General features: G+C 46.9%; 3 protein-coding genes across 3 annotated transcripts in view; all 3 read left to right on the top strand.

The window, feature by feature from the left end:
• TAGLN2 (transgelin 2) overlaps window positions 1–21,720 on the top strand; it is a 288,943-nt gene that overhangs the window by 221,944 nt on the left and 45,279 nt on the right. The gene's annotated exons all lie outside the window — the stretch shown is intronic.
• DUSP23 (dual specificity phosphatase 23) lies at window positions 2,703–6,693 on the top strand. The gene is made up of 3 exons (XM_063316644.1): window positions 2,703–2,957; window positions 3,901–4,175; window positions 6,064–6,693. Exons 2-3 carry the CDS (start codon window positions 3,906–3,908, stop codon window positions 6,247–6,249), a joined length of 456 nt encoding a protein of 151 aa, XP_063172714.1. The 5' UTR covers window positions 2,703–2,957; window positions 3,901–3,905; the 3' UTR covers window positions 6,250–6,693.
• Window positions 15,384–21,720, top strand: part of IGSF9 (immunoglobulin superfamily member 9) — a 29,426-nt gene continuing 23,089 nt past the window's right edge. The window contains exons 1-2 of the mRNA XM_063316659.1: window positions 15,384–15,723; window positions 16,687–16,878. Of these exons, the coding sequence (XP_063172729.1) occupies window positions 15,666–15,723; window positions 16,687–16,878 (250 nt within the window). The 5' untranslated portion in view covers window positions 15,384–15,665. The remainder of the gene's footprint in view (window positions 15,724–16,686; window positions 16,879–21,720) is intronic.

Raw genomic sequence — 21,720 nt, forward strand, 5'->3', positions numbered from 1 at the left:
TGTAGACAGTAGGGCAGCTAGATAATTCTCTGTTTTGTAGGTATGACCGATCAAAGATTAGATGATCATGAATATTTTTTTAATTGAACATTTGAAATTTGAAAATTTTAATTAACATTTTTAAATGTTTAAATTGAACATTATGTTTGTGTGTGTCTGTGTGTGTTAATATATGTTAACACAAAAGAAGAAACAGCAAAAAATATATAAAAACGGAATCAGGTAAATAACCAGGAGATGACAAATGTGATGAAGTTATGGTTTTTCCAGACTCATAAGTGATTGAAGACGCCTGAATATCTTTGATCCCATAACGTCACAATTAAACTCTATGCAGAAAACAAGTCTCAGGAATGACAGGTAATACAGTATTGATCATACAGTGTAATTATGAAATTATAAAATATGAGAAATTCTTTTTTTAAAGATTATTTAAAAAATTAAAAAGGAAAAAGAAGGTTCCTGTTATTACATAAATGAGGAAAAAGAAAAGAAGGGGGGGGATAAAAAAAATATAAAAGAGTAAAAATCACTAAAATCATTAAAAAAAAACCTACCTACTTATGAATTATACTCTTCCCTCCCATGATACCTCAGCTGTTGATTGCAACCAATATATTGGGAAATGTTTCTGTTTTCTGTCTGAATCTTATCATCCATCTCTATTTTTCTTTCCCTTAGAAACCATACTTCAAATGTCTAAGTCTGCCTTGTTTGGTAACACATGCTATATGGTCATGAATATTACTTTACTTCCTTCCAGATATGTTACTTTAGTGTAAGGGATCTTCTCCTTGGGGTCCACAGGGGGAATCAAAAAAGTTAAGATGGTGGCTTTAATCTTGCAGCGAGGGTTGCCAACTGTAATGGTGTGTGGGAATGACCTTGGGAGACGGGATGAAGAGACGCAGCCAAGGGAATGGTCAGATAAGAGGCGGGTTAGCCCGCAGCTGCATAATGGATTGAGAAAGAGGCTCAGAAGGGACCCTCCCTAGTTTCTCGGGCTGTAAAGGAGATGGGGGGGGGAGAATTGTACTTTCAGATTTGCAAGATTCTATTAATGTAGACTTACAATAAAATAGAATTAGCTCATCTGGTCATGTTTCCTGTCTGGTATACCTTGTAAGGCTGACATGAATCTTGCAAGTCTGAAAGTACAATTCTCCCCTCCCCCATCTCCTTTACAGCCCGAGAAACTAGGGAGGGTCCCTTCTGAGCCTCTTTCTCCACCCATTATGCATCTGAGGGCTAAGCCACCTCTTATCTGACTGTTCCCTAGGTAGCATCTCTTTGCCCCATCTCCCAAGGTCTTTCCCACATACCATTACAATACCCGATATCAAAAAGGTTGCAGCATGGAGTATGCTTCATTCCAAGATGCTTGGACTCCATTCTGTCCTATATCAGCTTCCCATATATACGTGGCCCCCAACTCTGCTTAGTTTCCTGCAATATTGGGTTTCCCCCTTTCTCCCCCCCATCTCCTTTACAACCCGAGAAACTAGGGAGGGTCCCTTCTGAGCCTCTTTCTCCACCCATCATGCAGCTGTGGGCTCTGCCCTCCCTTATCTGACCATTCCCTAGGCAGCATCTCTTTGCCCCGTCTCCCAAGGTCCTTCTCACATACCATTATGTCAGCCTTCCCAGGTGGACCAGACAGGAAACACAACCGGATGAGCTAATTCTACCTTATTGTAAGGCTACACTGAGAGAACCTTGCAAGTCTGAAAGTACAATTCTCCCCCCCCCGACTCCTTTGCAGCCCGAGAAACGAGGGAGGGTCCCTTCTGAGCCTCTTTCCCAGCCCATTATGCAGCAGAGGGCTAAGCCGCCTCTTATCTGACCGTTCCCTAGGCAGCATCTCTTTGCCCCGTCTCCCAAGGTCTTTCCCACATAGCATTATAAGCTGGCAATACACTTGTTGTGGAAACCTCCAGAGGGAAGACAAATTGCTGTCCAGCTGCTAGGGGATGATGGGGATAGGGAAGAGTAGAAGCGGTCCATCTAACTACAATTCACCTGCCCTGCAAAAGATCCCCACGTTTGGAGGTCTGATTCTCCAGGCGGGTGAATACAACATTCATATTACCCACATAAACATGGATGGAGGGGCGGGGTGTTGAATTATGCATAAAAGCAGTATCTCTTTGCATTTCTGCTTGGTGATGTATGGGCAGAAGAGAGAATTGCAAGGAAGCCCAAGTTCTCACAGCCTGCTCCACCAGCACAATCATTTTCTCTCCAAGAGGCCAAACTAGGTTAATTTGATGTTTGGGTAGCTTTTCTGTGGTTTAGCCTGCGTTACTGAATTCTTGAATAACAGGCTGAATACCCAAGTTTAACCAGCGGCAGTGCGAAGTCAGCCAAGATTTTCCCCACAATAAACACAGTGGCGGCCCTACATTTGGGGGGCCCTAAAGCTTGAGCTGTTATGGGGGCCCCTTCCCAACCAGCAACAAGGTCTGGGTCACCACGGCTATCTTCTTCGATGGGGTGGTTCCCCGACAAGCCTACGATCAATCATTTGAATAAAAGTTTTAGTTTCAGCCATGAATGTTAATCGTGCTTTAAATTGTTTATAATTATTTCATATTAAATATATTGAGAGTGAAATCCTTAATTTGAACGTTTTTTCCTCCGGGACTGGGGGCCCTGAAGCTTCAGCTTAATTAGTTTCATAGTAGATCCGCCCCTGGATGAAGATCTGATCTGGACGGGTCCAAACAGGGGGACATCGTTGTTTCCGCTGCTGGGAAAGTTGAGAGATTGGCGACGGTCCCTTCTGTGTTTTGCGCTCAGGGAGAGGAGCGGCATTTGGAGAAGCTCCCTCCGATTGTCAGCCCGCAGCTGGAAGGGCCGCGTTCGACACGTGGATTCCCTACCGGCTGATTGATCAGGCGGTCGGGGCAGGACGCGCACGTGGGAACGGGGCGTTTGCGCCTCTCTCTTGATCTCAGGTACGACCGTGGGTTAAATGGGGTTCCAAGCGCAGCGATCGCGGTTTCTTAACGCTTGGAAGGCCAGGTGGGGGAGCAATGAAGAATCCAGAGCGGGAGGCGTCAAGGCTGCTGCCCGAATCTGGCGGGTTCGGGGTGGGGAGCGGGGCAGGGCCCTTCCCGGGTCAGGGGGGTCGTTTGGAGGGGGTGCATTAGCAGAACAGCCCCGAGGTCAGCCGGGGACGCAACCTGCCAGCTCGCATTTATTTTTAGGAAAGTTTTGCAAGGCCGGAGTGCCCCCGGCTGGTAGGGCTGGCTTCAGAAGCGCGGGGACCGAGCTGCAGAGACACGTGAGGCCCCTTCGCTTCCTTCTCGCCTGCCCTGCAGTTGCTGCGCTCGCCCGCGAGAGAGCGGCCGAACCGCAAAAACCGCCCCGGGGCTTCCTTGCTCGCTTGCCCAGAAAATTGCAACGCGGGTTTCTGGCTGCAGCCCCGGAACGTAAGCAGGGCTTTGCTGCTCCTGCCTGGTCTCATCCCTGCCCTTCCCACGTGCTGCTTCCATGAACCCCCGCCCCACAACTGCACCCCCTCTGCCCCTTCCAGCTCGGAACCTTTGCGATGCCCGCGGGGGCTTCCCTGGGCTCCAAAAGGACGTGGGGAAAAAAAAGGTGGCTGGTTTTTATCCTTGCAAAACGAACCGCCAGGTTTTTTCCCCCTGCGCTCAACGACCTCCATCCACACGGCAAAGGTGTTTCTTGGCGAATTCAGACGTTGGGTTCCTTGCAGCGAGGGGCATTTGCATGGGGACGGAGGGGGGACCCTGTTCCCAGGAGGCTCGGGGGCCGAACGGTGGCCCCTTTTAGCACCCCTCGTGGGGCTCAGCTTTAACAGGCAGCCCCCTTCATTGCACCCTTTCCGTGCCACGCACGCCAGCAACAAATCCGTGTTTCTCCCCGCCCTGACAGGACCCATGGCATCCGCTTTGCCACCCAATTTTTCCTGGGTCGTCCCAGGCCTGCTGGCCGGCCTGGCCATGCCGCGGCTCCCTGCTCACTATCAGTACATGCACGAGCAGGGAATCCGGCACCTGGTGTCGCTCACTGAGCGGAGCCCGCCTTACCACGACACCTGTCCCGGCATCCGAGTGCACCGCCTGCGCATCGCCGACTTCTGCTCCCCCTCGGCCGAACAGATCCAGCGGTTCCTGCAGGTTGTGGAGGACGCCAACGCGAAGGGGGAGGTAAGGGAGTTGCAGATATGCTGGTGACTGATGCCCGCTCTCATTATGGCTATGATGCCCTTCGAGGTAGGCCGGGCCAAGAAACAGGGAGAGACATGGCAGGGATTTCAAGAATGCTATTTTATTGGTGTGGGGTGGAACAACAGAGTGTTCTCTCTTATAATAAAAAAAAATCAAGGCAGAGCTGTTGTGAGTTCCCATCTCACACTTGCTTCAATCTCTGGACGGTATAATCGTTTCTGCAAGCGCCCCCTTAACATTTCTTTCCCCACGATCATCTCTAAATTCCTTTCTATCGCACGACAGTTTAACATGATGGCTTGTTTCATGGGCTAAGGCAGGAAGTAGGTTCTCACCTCATTCAGATCCACAGACGACGTACAGGTAGTCCTCGACTTATGACCACAATTGGGACTGGAACTTCCGTTGCTAAGCGAGGTGGTTATTAAGTGAGTCACGCACAATTTTATGACCTTTTTTGCTGCAGTCATTAAGGAAACCACCACAGGCGCTAAGCGAATCTGACTTCTCCCACTGACTTTGCTTGTCGGAAGCCGGCTGGGAAGGTTGCAAATGGCGATCACGTGATGCTGCAACCGTCGTAAGTGTGAGCCAGTTGCCAAGCGCCTGAATTTTGATCATGTGACCACAGCATTGCTGCGACGGCCATAAGCTTGAGGAGGAAAATAGGAGGAGGAAGGAGTATTGGGTATGTTCGCTGCCTTGAGTTATTTATAAAAAATAATAAAGGCAGGATAGAAAATAAATAAACTTCGAACACTCACTAAATGAATGGTTGTAAGTTGAGGACTGCCTGTAGCCCTACTCTGGATTAGAGTGGTATGCAAATTCAGCCAGAATGTAATCAGCAGTTGTGAGAATAGGGGATGTAAATGGAATTTCCATGTTCAGAGGCAGTCTACCACACATTAGATCTGCACAGGAGCTACAGACTGAGATGGTTTGCAAAGCTGGAGGGCTTGCAAACCAGGCCTCTCTTGGAAATAACCCTTGAAATACAATACCCACTATGGAGGAACAGTTGGTGAAATGGGAAGATCTTGCTGAGACGGATAAACTGACTTCTTAGAGAAAAGACACTGCATTTATTGGTGACTGGAAACCTCTTATGGACTGTTTGCGTAAGACTGAACAAAAAATGAACTTGTGATTTATGGTTCTGATGATTAGACAGGATAGATTATAGAAAGAAGAGTGTTATAACTTGAGAGAGAGGGGTTAAAATATAATTGTACTTAATAACTGCTGTGAAGAAGTTCAGAAGCCACTGCTTTGTATCTTTCTTTTTCCTTTCTATTTTTCTTCAGCTTTTTTCCTTTTCTCACACTTTTTTGCTTTCTCTTTGCGTCCGCTCTTTTTCTCTTTTCTTCTTTGCTCTACATTTGTTGATTAATTTTTCTTGCTTTTTAATTAATAACAGAAAAAAGAAAAAAAAACGAATGACAAAAATAATAACATTAAGATCCACTGTCAGGGGAAAAAAATTAAGAAGTGCTATTAACAAAACAGTGAAGAAATACAAGGAAAAAAACTAATGTTATACTTACAAATCTCTATATATCTATCTAATTTAAATATTATTCAAATGCATATATGTTTCTGATACATTTATATGACTATCCTGTCTATGTGTGTATATATATGTATGTATTTAACGTACTGTATTTTGCATAAATGAGTCCTCCTCCTCCACTTTATATTACTTTGTATTAGTTTTTATCTTCTTTTTTTAAAAGTTTTAATAAAAATTACATACATAATTATATATTGTATATTTAATTGTAAATACACAATTTAAATTGTATATTTAAATATGTACACGTTTTTTAAAAAGGCAATAATCCCTGAAATGTTTTCCTTTCACCAGGGTGTGGCAGTTCACTGTCTGCTGGGCTATGGAAGGACAGGAACCCTGTTAGCTTGTTACCTTGCAAAGAGCCGCAAAATTGCCGGGGTGGACGCCATCCGAGAAATCCGTCAGCTGCGGCCGGGCTCCATTGAGACCTTCGACCAGGAGAAAGCGGTGGTCCAGTTCTACCAGCGAACGAAGTAGATCCAGGAAGGGACGAGATGGGGGAAACGAGGCGTTTGGAAAAGCACGGCCGGTGTGTCTCTTTCAGCATCCTTCCAGGAGAAACAGGTTGGCTTTAGAGAGGGTAACTCCGGTGGGCTCCCAGACCCTCACACGCGAGTTCCCTCCGAGTTCGTTGACGTTTACCTTCTCGCGGGGAGACACGTCCACCTGTCCTGTGCCGTTTTGCAAACGGTCGCGCCATCCCAGAGTCGGAGAGCTGCCCTCTTGAACCTGGCAAGCTCGGCCCTTCAATGCAGGGGAAGGAGAAAGGAGGGAAAACATCCGTGGGGAAATAATTCAAGGCAGATCCCGAGAAAATCCTGGATTTCAAGGTTTGGGAGGGAGGGAGGGAGTTTCTGGTTGAGAGTAGCCTTGATGATAAGAACGCATCATAATAAAACTACCAGGTTGCTCCTCTGCCTGCCAGGTTATTTATTTATTTGCTTGGTTATTAGGATTGGTTACTGTTATTATTTGTTTAGTTGATTGTTATTAAACCACCCCCATTAAGAAGGGGATGGTGGGATGGGTTTTCCCGCGTTTTGCAGAGGGTTGGACTGGAACCACACAGGAAGTTTGGCTGAGTATGTCTCAACCTGGGCCACTTTTAAGATGCGTGGGCTTCAACTTCCAGAATTCACAGCCACCATATGTGGCATTGTTACTTCAGGGTCTGTTTTCACCCTGGCTTCTGTTTTAGGTGTGTTGTTTTATATTTCTGCTGTTTTCTGCTTTCACAGAAACCTAGAATCATCGAGTTGGAAGAGACCAAGAGGATCACCCAACATCATTCATTCATTCATTCAATTTATATGGCCAATCTCAAGTTCGTTCATTCATTCATTCATTCATTCATTCATTCATTCATTCATTCATTCAATTTATATAGCCACCCAGAGTCATTTAAATTAAGGTGGGCTATATAAATTGAATGAATGAATGAATGAATGAATGAATTATTAATTTATTTGGTGACTCTTATGGTTCCTTCCAACTCTACAATTTTAGCCTCCTATGATTCCCTGCCTTAGATAAGCATTCAAGGCAGCTTACAATACGCTAGATGAGGAATGCCAAAACAGCTGAGGCTGATGGGGGCTGTAGTACCACACATCTTCCAGGATTAAATTGCAGAAAACCAGCCTCTGATTAAGTACACAAGGCAGCCTCTGAGCACGTCGGGTTTTGCCTAGGGGGAAGGTGGCCCATACAATGGCTTGATTCACAGAAGGGGATTAACTAACTCACTTTAACGCTTTGAATGCCAGACAAATCAACCGGGCAGCATTGGCATAACTGCTTCGTTTTAGTCTAGGTGAAGGGCAACTTGATCAATTTGGTTGGGTGGTTTATTGGCTAGGGGGTTGGGTGTCTTGAGCAAACCCCATATGCTTGTTGAGTTCCAGAGTCAGTCGATGGCGCAAACCCAGAAAAGGGTTGAGTTCCACATTTAAGTTAAATGCCGAGGGTGGAGGTCAGACTAGACCTCTGAGGATCCTTCCAATTCTATCATTCCGCGTGGCAGGAGCCCAGCCAGCCTCCCCTGCACCAGCCAATGCAAATCTCTTCCACATCTGGAATTAAGGGGGAATATTCTGCTGTTTGCCTCCAAAGGCAATACTGTAAAAACACCGGCCAAAAAGCTCTTTCTCTCCTGCTAAGCCAGCCCATATTTTATAAGAAGTGTAATGAGATGCTTTCGAGCCCTGGCCGAGTTCTGGGTCTGCCCGCTTCCAGCTCGGATGATGGAGAAAGGGATTACGGACTACGGAGCGTTCCCACGCGAGGCCGGGCCCCAGGATCAAATCGTTTCACGGATGATGTCCCAGCCACAAAGGGGAACGTGAATCCTCCCAGTTTAAGCCTGTTTCCCCCCCCAGCCCCCCCTGGGGATTAAATCTGAGAAACTCTATACCCCATCTTGGGGGAGAAGGAATTCAACTCCGGATTGGAGCAGTCCCTAATTGGTGGGCAACATAGCAGCCGCGTTTCCGTCGTTGACCAGGGAGAGCAGATACCCTTTTTGCGGACGTTGGCACCGGCAGAGCCCCCCAGCCTTGGGGCATTTGGATGAAACAGCTTGTCAGGATGATAATCACTTGGCACTTCTTGCCTTCCACAAGCTAACTCAAACCGACAAGCATTCTCCTCTGCGAGACGCCTTGTCCTAAAGCAGAGGGGCCCAAGAGACCCACTTTTTAAAAGTCAATGGGAGACTTTGAGGTCTTTTAAGAAAAACAGTGGGGTGGGTGGGAAGAGTCTTGCAAGAAAGAACAATCCCTCATTTGTGTCCGATTGCGGCTGGCCATTCTTGCGTTCAGCTGTGGAAGTCGTTCCTGCTCGACTTTTCCTACCTTGCAGTCTTGTTGTGCACCTAAGCGGTGTGGAAGAAACCCAGACGAGAAATTTAAAAAGAAGGACAGAGGAGGAGTAACAATGTTGTTGTTGTTACTGGGCAAAAAAATGGGTTGAATAAGACAAACTTTATGGGGTCTGCTTTGCGTGGGGTGGGGAGCAGTCCTGGCAGACATTTCAATTGCTTAAGGGCAGACCTAGATTGCAATAAGGCAGGGAAGCCATGGCTGATGTTGAAATTCACTTTCAGCATCCCTCCCCGAAAACATGCCTTCAAAACATGACCAGAAGGACAGGTTGAGATCTCCAAAAAAAAAAACAAAAAAACCACACGCATTTATGATCTGACTCTGAAGCATAGAAGGCAAAATTAAGATGCTACCTATAGATTTATTTTATATATTATATTTATACTGTATTTTAAAAATCTTAGCCGCCCAGTCACAGTTGTGAGATTGATGGCCATATAAGTCGGAAGGAAGGAAGGAAGGGAGTTTTTTAAAAAAGAAATGTGAATTGGCTTAGGGAAAACAACAAGACAATAATTAACAAATTAACAAGATTGCTTGACAGTCCATCGACTTGCAGCAGTGGCTGTTGTGGGCCAAGAGGGCAGATTTTGGCTCACGGTCCGCCTGTTGCTAAGCCTGCGTTTAAGTCCTCCGTCGTGAATGCAGAGGAGGGGGTGAATACAACTCATGTTCCAACACATTTTTTGCTGTGTTGGCCCAAAAATAAATCCCCATTTGGGCCCAGCGGTGTTCAAGCCAAGGCAGGTCTTCCCAGCTCAGCCGCTCCAACGAGGGATCAGATGTCTCCTGTGCTTAGACCTGGATTAGCTTAAAAGGGAACTTCAAGCAGTATCTTGTTTCAGCTCCTCCAAGGTGGTGATTATAGAAAGATGGAGGCGGGTGGATAATCTTGCTGTTTGGATACCCACAGCCCATGAATGTTGGCTTCCTGCCTTGGAAGGCTGGGGGAAGTGCAAAAAATGCAGGAAACAGGTCTGGGTGTGATTTAGAAGCAACAAGGGGGATATTAAACGACTCCATTACATGCTTAGTCGCATTCAGTCATGGTGCATCTGTTGGGGTGGCCGCCAAGGAGCATTATCATGGCATGCTCTGGCCCTCCTGGACTCCCCACGTTCTCCAACTGCTGTGAAGTCAATAAAATCACTGATTTTCCCCACAAATGGAAGCCTGTTGAATTCCAGAAAGCGTCCCCAACTGTATTATTGCATACAAGTAGTCCTCAACTTACGACATTTGTTTAGTAACAGTTTGGACTTATGATGGTGCTGAAAAAACAACTTGCAACCGGTCCTCATGCTTATGACCGTCGCAGCGTCCACATGGTCACAATTCGGGCTCTTGGCAACCGATTCGCATTTACAACCGTTGCAGCATCCCACAGCCATGTGATCGCCATTTTCGACCTTCCCAGCCAGCTTCTGGCAAGCAAAATCAATGGGGAACCGTGCAATTCGCTTAACCACCGCCACAAAAAATAGATAATAAAATCAGGTCGGATTCGCTTAATGACCGCTTCGTTTAGCAAGCCAAATTCTGGTCCCAATTGTGGTCTTGCCTGTAGTGTGGGTGTGGGTGTGTTGCAATGGATAAGCAAAACACTCCAGGGTTTTTCCACCAGGTTTTTGCACGGGCTGTTAAAACCGCAAAAGTCCTGTGCGTCTTCCAAACGGACCCCTTTCTTTGAAAGGTTGAATGCAGCCCCTTCTTTCCAAACTGCAGTCAAAACAAGCCAGACAAATGTTTTGCCTCCGGGCATTTCACCCTTAATTTCACTACAATTCTCTCTTTCAGCCTTTTAAGCCGCTGGCCGTGCCTTATATCCAGTGGCAGTGAGTTCCGCAAGCTCGGAGAGGCAGCCAAGTTATTAAACATCCAAGATAGGTGTTTTTTTAGGGACTTCCTATGCTCGGATAATGTCAGTCCTTCGTGGTAAGGAACCACCCCTCCACTGTCCCCATCCTAAGGCCCTGATGGGCTGTTTTAAGGATAGGGGCATTTTTTTTCTTAAATTTACAAAAGACCCCACTTCACTACGTGGAACCACTCAGGACAGTGTTTCTCAACCTGGGCCACTTCAGGCGGCGTGGACTTCAACTCCCAGAATTCCGGGAGCTGAAGTCCACGCCGCCTGAAGTGGCCCAGGTTGAGAAACTGACTTGGGAGCGTCTGCCCTGATGGGGAAAAACTACACTTCCCAGAAGCCTTTGCAACTTAAACGGACCTCGGGATCAAGACGCGCGTCCTTCCCTTTCCAGCTCCCCTTTAAAGCTCCCAGGTCCTGCCTTTGGCTGCCCGTGATTGGTGCGTTTGGAAGGCGCAAGGAGCGCTTTCGGGGACGCGATTGGCGGTTCCCGTGGCAACAAAGAGGCTGGGGGGGGAGCAGGGCAACCCTCCCGCCCCTTCATTGTGTTGGAAGTTTCCCCGGCCAGGCGCTGCGAGGCGGAGTTCTTGCACGCGCGCCGGGCGCTCGCTGGGTTTCTGGAGGTGGGGGGAGAAAAAGCCGCCCCGAATCCGGATTCGTTGTGGGAGGGGGGCGATGCAAAGGGAAACTGGGAGTGCGCTCCGAACCAGCCGCGGGGTGAATTGCACGGCGGGGAGGGGGGGTCAAAGCGGTGCCAAGGAGCCCGCCGCTCGCCCCCGGGCGCCGCGTTGCAAAACCCGCGGCGCGTAAAGTTAGCGCTGCAAGCCGTGGATGGCGGCGGCGGCGGCGGCGGTAGGTTGGCGGCTGGCCGGGCCAGACCGAGAGCCCTGGCCGGGAGCGGGCATTTTTCGGCGGCGGCAGGCAGGTAAGGTCGCGGGCGGTCCGGTTCTCCCCCAGGCGCCCAGCTCGGACGCAGAGATCTGGGTCCCGCGAGTGGCTGATCCCGGCGGGATGCGGGTTTCCTCGCGACACCGCCGTGCGCTTGGTTAACCCTGGGGCTGGCGCGTCGTCTGAAGCCAAGCCCCTGACTCGGCGTGAAACTCGCGCGTTTGCATTTTCTCTTGGGGCATGGCATGGTCTCCGAACCCGGGTTTAGGTGGCGCGCGTTGCGCGAAGGCGACGAGGATTGGCGGGGGGGGAGACGGAGAGAGGCAGAGCCAGGATTTTCTGGTGGGCTTTTAACTCTAAGAGGGATCGCGGCGTCCGCCTCACTGAGGACCAGTCTCTTGAAATGCGTCCCTTCCCCAGGAAGCGCTGGCCGCTTAGCCAGACGCCTGGGTTCATTTCCCTATGTTTCGCAACATAGAAGAGCGGCGGGCATCGTAGCCAGGCCCATGGAACCCCGCCCCAGGAGAGACACACGGAACACCCAGTAGCTCTGTTCACACAAACATTTAACCAGGTTCCTTTATCCCCTCATTTTCTGGGTTCTGCAGCCTGTTCAACCATCGCTGGCTTCAGATAATTCCCTCAGATAAAACTGACCCAGGCTATGCTATACCAAGCTCGGCATCTTGTGCCGAGCACCCCTGGGCCTTTTGCTGACCTAGTTAAACCGGGTTTGTGAATTGGCCAGTCTGGGATGCTCAACACTGCCTTGTAGTGCCTCCCCAGCCTGGGGCCTCCCAGATGCCCCGGACTACAATTCCCATCCCTCCTTCCAGCTCAAGCCAGGCTGTCTTCTGGGCTGGTTAGATTTAGGTTAGGAAGGAAGGAAGGAAGGAAGGAAAAGAGAGAGAGAGAGGAGGGAAGAGGAAGGAGAGAGAGGAGGGAAGGAGAAAGAAGAAGGAAGGAAGGAGAAGAGAGAGAGAGGAGGGAAGAGGAAGGAGAGAGATGAGAGGGGGAAGGAGAAAGAAGGAGAAGGAGGGAAGGAGAAGAGAGAGAGGAGGGAATAGGAAGGAAGGAAGGAAGGAGAGAGAGAGAAGGGGGGAAGGAGAAAGAAGGAGAACGAAGGAGAAGAGAGAGAGGAGGGAAGAGGAAGGAAGGAAGGAAGGAGAGAGAGAGAAGGGGAGAAGGAGAAAGAAGGAGGGAAGGAGAAGAGAGAGAGGAGGGAATAGGAAGGAAGGAAGGAAGGAGAAGAGAGAGAGAGGAGGGAAGAGGAAGGAAGGAGAAGAGAGAGAGAGGAGGGAAGAGGAAGGAGAGAGATGAGAGGGGGAAGGAGAAAGAAGGAGAAGGAGGGAAGGAGAAGAGAGAGGAGGGAAGAGGAAGGAAGGAAGGAAGGAGAGAGAGAGAAGGGGGGAAGGAGAAAGAAGGAGAACGAAGGAGAAGAGAGAGAGGAGGGAAGAGGAAGGAAGGAAGGAAGGAGAGAGAGAGAAGAGAAGGGGGGAAGGAGAAAGAAGGAGGGAAGGAGAAGAGAGAGAGGAGGGAAGGGGACGGATGGATGGATTCCTGGTTTTTCAAGACCATTGCTCTAGATAGCCTGCTAGTGCCAAGTTCTGCTTATTCTGAGGTCCCCACACCTTTTGTTCCTTTAATCTGAAAGGAGATATGCAATTTTACCCAGCCGTTGCTGGCAGGGGGCCCAGGAGAAACAGCTACAGTCAGTATTTTGCTGGGGAGGGGAGATCTGCCGTTTTCAGTGCCCATTGGGCTTCCCCCTTAAAAGTGGGGTGCATTTTGTAGGAACAAGTTTTGAAAAAGGCCTCTCTGGTTTCTGCTTTGCACCTAGAGCAGATTCCCTTTTTTTCCTTTTTGTCCATCAAAGCCCATGGACCGATCAAAAATGAGGACACAAAGAAGGGAGAAAACTACTAAATCAAGTTGGGGGACTGACGGTTTGATGGATTTATTTTACGGCAGCGTGTGGGCAGCTGGCTGAGTGAATTTTTCCTCTTCTGAAAATACTTAGGGTCTCTTTTTTTCTTCTTCTTTTTTTTTATTATTAATTTTTCAAGATATAATTAAGACACGTAATGCAGAATGTGAGACCGATAGAATACACGTCTAAAAAAGAAACAGGAAAAGCTAAAACGGTGCAGGAATAAACAAAAAATCATATCAAAGTAGTGGCTTCTGACCTTTTCCTGCACAGGTATAAAATGATTGAATGGTTTGATTTTAGAGACACAATGTTACTCAATGTTTAATTAATAGTAAGAGAATGCTTAGGGTCTCTTAATGGAGCCCAAATCTGTTCCCTGCACATGCACATGGCAGTCGAATAACTAAAATTCAGGCGCCGATCTTCCAAATGGAATTGCCTTTAATTGCCAGAAATTTGCTTTGGATATTTTATCTTTGCCAGCAACCGCAGACTGGTGCAAAATTGTGAACCAAAAGACACCTGCCTTGCTATTCTTCCCAGGCTGGGAAATTAGCAAATCCAAAGTTTCAATTCTTGCTCTTTCTAGTTGTAAATGCAGCTGCTGATTGCTGGGAGGATGGTTCCTGAGAACCATCTCAAGCCCATCTCTAATTTCTCAGCCTCACCTACCCTGCAGGGTTGTTGTGAGGACCAAATAGAGCCAGTGAGGAACATTTGCCAGGTTAAGCTGCTTAGAGAGGCCTGCCCAGTCTTACAGTAGGATTTATTTGTGCTAATTTTCAAGAGGGGGGAAAAAAGCCTATTATTGGATACTCGGCTGAAGACCTTTCCTGCTGTAGTTTAATCTGAATTGCTCACCTCCTGTCCTGAGGCAGTATTTTTTTTAAAACTGAAAATAAAATCTCTGCCTTCTTCTGGTTTAGGCCCTGTTTTTAATGGAGCTGAATTGCAAATTAGTTGAATTGCAAACAAGGAAGGGAGAGAAAAGTAATCCAGGGGGTGGAGGACCTGCAATTGGCTTGTTTTCTAAAGTTGCTGGAATGAAAGATTGAGCTGGACCAAGAGGAAGGAAGGAGGGGAGGGAAGGGAAGGGAAGGGAAGGGAAGGAGGGAGGGAGGGAGGAAGGAAGGAAGGAAGGAAGGAAGAGGAAGGAAGGAAGGAAGGAAGGAAGGAAGGAAGGAAGGAAGGAAGGAAGGAAGGAAGGAAGGAAGGAAGGAATTCTCTATGGGGGGAAGTTAGTTAATTGGGGTGATGGTGGTATGTTTCTTAAAAACAGACGGAGGTTGAATTAAATTAACAAATGTTGGTAAGATAAACGGGACAGAAAAGAAATAGATAATAATCACAGGAAGGAGGGGAGATGGAATTGGAAATTGAGGGATTTAATCTGCTGCCGTTGCCCTTGGACACTACCGTCTTCCCAAGATACCGTAAACCAGGATAATTCCAAACCTCGTAGTTATATTTGCACAATGTGCCCAAGTTTAGATCATTTTGATCTGGAGTTTGTTCGTTGGTTGGCTTCGTGCACTGGTTGGGATGGGTTTATCAATCAATTAACCATAGGATGAATTCAGGATGAGTTTATTACTTCCCTGACCGGCATTTTAAAAAAGCAATAAAAATCACAACGCAGACTCTGATAAAATATTAATATAGCATCAGATGGCTCTTATATTGTAACCAATCCAGAGCTTTCCTGCTGTGGTTTAGTATGATTTATTTGGGAATATAGTTAAAGAAGGTGAGTGTTTCAAATTGCAGCCTGTCTTTCAAAAACAAGGCAAAATAACTACTTTAGGCTGCCTGCACTGTGTTCTCTTAATCAAGGCAAAAGTAACTATTTTAGGATGCCCGTGCTGGGCTTTTTGTTTGGAACTAAAAATAGGTTTACAAAAGTTTTAAGAAGGGAGACTCCACCTTTAAAATCCAGAGAGAAAGGTCATAGAACGTTCTCAATTTATCCCCCCCCCTTTTTTTTTTTTCTTTTTGCAAACTTTGCTCCATCAGGTTTTGGTCAGTGCTGAGAGAGAAGATTTCCACTCCAGGATTGGAGGTCTGCTTCCCACCAAAAGGGCGGAAATTGGCATTGCACAGCCGGATCTGCAGGAGATGAAAAGCGGGACTTGGGTGCAAGACATCCCTGCCCACCTTTTGCAGGGTTCGCTGGTGGACTTTCTTGAGAAGGCAGTGGTTTGATGCACAAGGACAGCGTGATCGTTGCTGGCATCCTGTTCCCTTTCCCTAGAGGTCACTCCCCAAACGTACTGTCCCAGTGTAGCAGTCATCCTGCGCAGCGTTTAGCCCGGGCAACTGTGCTATGAATTGGTTGCTGTGGATTGCCTGCCTCGGCTTGTTCTGCAGTAGCTTTGCCGAAGGTAACCTGCTTTCTTAGGTGGAAGGGAGGGTTGCAGTCAGTTTCTTCAGCACCGTCGTAAGTCCGAACCATCGCTAATCGAATGGTCGTTAAGTGAGGACTACCTGTACTTTCCAGAATAACTTGATGTTTCTTCTGTAATGCCTGGAGGGGTGAAATGCTTTCAGGTGGTCAACGAAGAAACTCATGGCATGGCCTGGGACTGTTCATCTGTTGTGGGCGTGAAGATAAAACGAAGGGAGAGAACCATGAATGCAGCCTTCAATTTTTCACAGCCCTAAGGACTAGAAACTTGAGGCTCTGTATTCTTAAAAAAGGAAGCTGAAGTCTGCATCCAAAGCTTTGTCCAGTACTTCTAGAAAGTGCCAGCATTTAGAAATACCTTGAACATTTTTCAAAAGTTACTACCATGATGATGATGATGATGATGATGGTTGCTCATAGCTGGGTATTTTTCAAAACGGGCAGGAGATCAAATGCAACGTGGTAGCATCCCTCCATGGACCTTCAAGTTTCTTGCCAAATTATTGTTTCCTTCAATGTTCTTCATCCTTGGCAACTTTGAGATGGGTGGACATGGCTGGCTGGGGAATTCTGGGAGTTGAAGTCCACCCATCTTAAAGCATGCTGGCTAGGGAATTCTGGGAGTTGAAGTCCGCCCATCTTAAAGTTGCCAAGGTTGAGAAACACTTAAGCGTTGGTTCTGTCGGGTTTTGATGCTGCAGATCTTCTTAACTTTCTACCCACTGATTTCCCTGGGCTGTTCAACCCCTGAAGCCATTAGAAACAAATTTGAAATTCTGAGAACGAGGTAGAAAAACAGAAGCCTCTTCCCCCCCCTTTGGGGAATTCAGGAAGTGGGTTTTGATACCTCCTTAATCCAAAAGCCAACTCAGGGTGGCCTCCAAAAAGGCTTGGGTTCAGAGTGGCTTATCTGACTTCCTGTCCATTTTACCGTCAGCAGGTAACACCAAAGCAGAACCTCGCACGGTGGTGGGCCGAAAAGGGGAGAGCGCCCTGCTGACCTGCAACCTGCTCAAGCCAGACGAGGCAAGTCCCCCGCTCTTCGTCATCGAGTGGGTGCGATTTGGCTTCCTGCTCCCCATCTTTATCAAATTTGGGCTGTATTCCCCCCGTGTGGATCCAGACTACATTGGTGAGTGAATATGGCAAGAGTTCAACAGGGAGAGCTTTTCCCCTGGTCTGGGATCAGTTGGTGCAGCACTGGTGACGTCTGAGTCTTTTCCAAAATCTTACTCAACAGGGAGCAACTTTCAGGCCAGAGGGGTATAAATTTGGCCGGTCTGTTGGAAAAGGAAGACTTCCTAGCAACTTGCTCTGCGTTTGATTTCTGTGAAACATAAAGCCTCTGTCTGGATTTCTGAAGCCCCGTCATAAACTTATTTAGTCAGTTCATTTGGAGGGCAGGAAGCAAAGTTCAGTGAGGCCGGGCCTCTTTTTCAAATTGCAAAGTCCAACCGCATTTTATTCTCTGGGCGAACCTCAGCTAGAGATCAGGCCTCCCTGTGCAGAAGAATAAAGCGGCTAAGATTTGCCAAGCTGGTAGAAAGCTTGCCTAAAGAAATGCTTGCAGACGGAAATAGTGTGCAGACTTAATTTTTGATCTCCGTTTTGATTTTTGTGGCTTTGTTTATTCGCAGAAGGGATCCTCTTTTGAGTGCAGATCAAAGGGTACAGGCCTTTCTAAACGATTTGGGGTTCTTCCACACCCTTCTGGCTCCCAGTGGTGAAAATAGCTTGGCACTGCCTCGGGTTTTTTTTTTTCCTAGCAGGTCTTGAAAAGATCGGATGGGGGCAAAATCTGCCTTTGTACTGCAACAGGGACGTTGAGGAAGGCGGAAGTTCTCAAATGATGGGTTGGGATCTCCAGGGTGGCTGTGAGCAGTCTGGCAGTGGAGTCACTTTTTAAAAATCCGATTTGGCTTGCGTAGACGAAGTGAGAACATCATCAAAAATCACTCTGGTCTTTGCTTCTTGTTTTGCCTTGTGGGAAACTGCAAAACTTGCTCCTCCTTTGGCCATTCTGGAGCTGCAAAGTTTAAGACCCCCTCCGATAGCACCATTAAAATTGTTAAAGTGGTACATTTATTCCTTGCCCTCCATGGAATCGTGAGTTTAATTCAAGTGGGTGGGTTGCACGAATTCATTTATTGTTTTAGACGGCTGCAGTGACCCAAACATTTGAGAATCCCTGGCTTAAAGGACTCTCTTGCAAACAGAAAAGGCCCTTTGATACGTAGACAATTTACTGTGCTCACCCAGGTGGGTGTGTTTGTGTTTGCAGACAGGTGCTGGCAACTGCGCCCTTATTTATTGACAGAAAGGGCAAGAATGGCTTAGTGGCGTCTGTGTGGCAGCAGAGTTTGAGGGCGTGTTTGTTTTGAGAGGTAGGGAAGCCCGCACAAAAAAACTATAAAGAATTCTTTGCTTTTAAGTCATGTCTGCAGCTGCCAGTTTCCGCAATTCTCTTCCTGTTTCTCATCTCTCTTTCTCTGTTATCTGAACAATAAGGTAGCGCCCAAGTTGGCCTACTGGTAAAACGGTTTGCTCCAAGTTTGGAAGTCAACAATCCCATTGGGAATGTTCCAAGTGTTCTGTGTGGTGACACAACAAAACTGGACATGTGTTCAGCTGTTGAAACGATAGATACTCTGATCAAGCAGTTGCACCCTTCTTTTTCACCCTAGGGGCCAAAAGGAAGCAGGGTGGCAGTGGGCATATGGGAAACTCCAAGGTCCAATCCCAGAACATTCCAGCATGTCCATGAATGTTCAGAATGTTCTGTTTTTCTCTTAGTTGTACCGATTTAACCATTGTTGGTTGTTTTCAGAAGCGAAGCCCTTCCTATTGCAGAATAAACCCTTTGAGAAAGCCAGAAAGTGATTCTCAAATGGAAGGTTCTGAGAGGGGAGAAAAAAGACATTCTGGCATTTTCCGGAACATTCTGGCATTCTCCAGAACATTCTGGCATTCTCTAGAACGTTCTGGTATTCCCTGGAATGTTTCGGCATTCCCCGGAACATTCTGATCTCAGGTCCTAGAACTTAGTGCCTGGATAGGTCGTAGTCCTTGTCTGACTACATCTCTGCGTCATTTCTGGAGAAGGTTCTCTCCCTTTCCATCTTGGGCGCTGTGTGGTGGTGATGAGCAAAGTGACCCAAGACCGGCTTCAGAAGACATCTTGGGTGGTTGTGATGACCCTGAATGGCTGCCGCTTGGTCTTTTTTTTCCTTCTTCACCCCCTCACTCTCTTTTCCCTGTTTCCTTTTTTCTGGGTCAGGGACTTTTAAGAGGCATCTCTGCCTGATTGTCTTGCCAACCTTTTGAACCCTTTCTTTTCTTAACAACCGATGGTGGGAATCCTTCTTGGGATTGTGAGCTCTGGCTGACTTGCTCAGACTGCTTGCCTGTGAAAATCTGGGATTGTCCTGCTTTAATTGCTGCCTGTTTTTTTCCCTTCCCGTTCCAAATACCCAAAATCTACAGCACGACAGGGGTTTATTAAGACAGACAGCCTGATGGTTTGCAAGGAAAGAAAGCAGGCAGGGAATCAGAAAATTCACATTATAGCTGAGAGCTGACTTGTATCTAGAGATTTTGTCAGGAGTCCCCTGAAAACTGTAAACTAAGTTAGTTGGAGGTTCAGCTCTTGATGAAAACACAACTGTTGTTTTCTTTATTTATTTGTTTTTAAGATTGATAAGGCTGCCCAACTCAAATGTGACTCTGGCTGGTGTACAGCATAAAAAAAAAATTAAAAAGAAGGAAACACCCCTCCACCATATAACAAGAAACAAATACAAGATATAAATACCAATAAATAATAATAGAAGCAAGTGTTAGCAAATGATGCAAACCAAATCACCTCATTAAACCGAAAAATGGTTTATTTATTGGCCTAGCAGATTTTGTGTATGCAGGAAAAAAAAAACCCAGAAAGAAAATTAAATAAATAAACAGTTCGCGGTAAATAAATAAGTAGTTCACGAAGTTGGAAAGAAAGCAAAAAGAAATAAAAAGAAAAAAAAACGTGCAGGGCATATACTCACAAAAATAGATCAATATATTTTAAAAGACAGCTTAAATTGTGTTTGTGTGTGTGTGTGTGTGTGATACATATATAAATTGTCTATATAAGCATTTCAATCAGTGGTAACCATATTTCATTGTATTCTTCCACAATTAAGTTACATAGATTTGTTCATAAGCTGCTAATGCAGTAATGTCAGTTCTGTAGACAACTGAGTAGTTGAGCTAGAAATAAATCACCGAAAACCTGCTTTCTTTGTCCAGATGTCTGTTCCCCTGCTCTAGGAAAAGGGTTCAAAAGAACAGGAACATATTAAATCCTGGCTTCCCATTCATATGTGCAACAGGTTATTGTATAAACAAAGCAGTTGTGTTTGATAAACTGGGTGGAAGGCAAAAAGATCAGAAGAATTTAAACATGGATCGGCTTCTGTCAATTTTTTTCTCAGTCACCTGTACACACACAGGCGTGTACAGCTGTACGCACACACCCTCAAGATCAGGCCATAATTCATCAGGGTAGCTGAGGCTTATAGAACCTGCTCCTCAGCCCTGTGTCCAAGGCTCTGTGCTCCCCCACATTTACTTCTTTAATTTTAAATTCCTTTAAAGGAAAAAAAAAGATCGGAAACAAGTCTTCCACCTTGCAAAAACACCAGCTTCCCCACAGTGTCGGCCAAGTGAAAATACGTAGCCCAAAGCTTTCTTGGCAAAGGGGCCAAGGAATCAAATCCAGGACCACTGGCTGTGCCCACTGGGCTTTCAAGAACTCCAGTGGGGGCCCTGTCTCAAAACAGTGTGGAGTGGGTCCTTGCCAAAATATAAAGATACGCTTTGCTAACAGATTGCTTTAGCTGCAGAAAGGGTTTTCCGTCATGCTCTTCATTCCCCCCCCCCTATATTTATTGTCTCTTTGGGAGCACGTAGAAATAAAATCTCTTTGGAATTCAGCTTGGCTCCTGCTAATTTACTGGACAATTTTGTGATTTTTCTTGGCAATAAAACGGAAGGAGTTTGCCATTGCCTTTTCGCAGGATATTTTTGTCTAGTCCTCAGCCCGGGGATCTCCTTGTAGTCTCCCATCCAAGTACTAACCAGATCCGGTCCTCACTCCCAGAGCTGATCGGAAGGAGCGTTTAGACCCCCAAACAAGAGCATTCACCCTCTGGCTCCCAACTCTGTCTTGGCCTCCCCCTTTTTTCCCCTTGCAGGGTCTGTCTTGGTTGCCTGGGGGAACCAATGTCAGGGGAGGTGGACTGCATTTCCCTTTTTTTAAAAACCCACCCAGTTGCTAAGCAATAAACAAGTGCCCCCTTGCAGAGGATCCCTTCATGGGAATTTTTATGGCTGCTCAGGAAGGGCTCAGCCGGGGCTCCACGATGCTCCTCTCCCTCTAATTAAACTGGGTCCGCCATTGGAGAACAAAGAAATAGTCCTTTGGGGGGGGTCTTTGACACAGTCACCCCTCCCCAATTTTCCTTTTCCCAGGAGAGTTGATCTGTGATCTTTTATCCTTCCCGTTTTCCAAATCACCATTAGTAACGCATCAGGCTTTGCATCTGGAGGGAGATAGAGCCTCAGAGCACTTTTAAAAGTCCAGAGAAATATACAGGACCGCATTCAAGGTATTCTGCAATTGTACCAGCTCAGATTTTGGATTTTATATCATTAACAGGCCCCTGCAAGTTCCAGTGGCTGCGTTCGTTCGCCAGACAGGATCAGGGACAGAATCAACAGCTGCGTTTGCACGATGTGCGAAGCTTGGCTAGGGTGGGAGGGGCACAGCAATGCTTATTTCAGTGGAAATGCTTATTTCAGTGAATCCTGCTACGGAAACTCCGCCAATCTCTTTTACCATGAATTTATTTTCCAGTTCTAAGCCTCACAAAGTTAGACTCTTTAGTCCTGTTCAGGAGTTTGGAGGGGGCTAAGCCAAAGGTGCTGTTTT

The sequence above is a fragment of the Candoia aspera genome, chromosome 17 (genome assembly GCF_035149785.1).
Source record: "Candoia aspera isolate rCanAsp1 chromosome 17, rCanAsp1.hap2, whole genome shotgun sequence".
NCBI classification, from domain to species: Eukaryota; Metazoa; Chordata; class Lepidosauria; order Squamata; family Boidae; genus Candoia; species Candoia aspera.

What these genes read in the sequence shown, in the direction of transcription:
- DUSP23 (XM_063316644.1), top strand. Translation starts at nt 3,906, where the DNA reads ATGGCATCCGCTTTGCCACCCAATTTTTCCTGGGTCGTCCCAGGCCTG. An exon ending in ACGCCAACGCGAAGGGGGAG is followed by an intron (nt 4,176 to 6,063) that starts GTAAGGGAGTTG and finishes TCCTTTCACCAG; the next exon opens with GGTGTGGCAGTTCACTGTCT.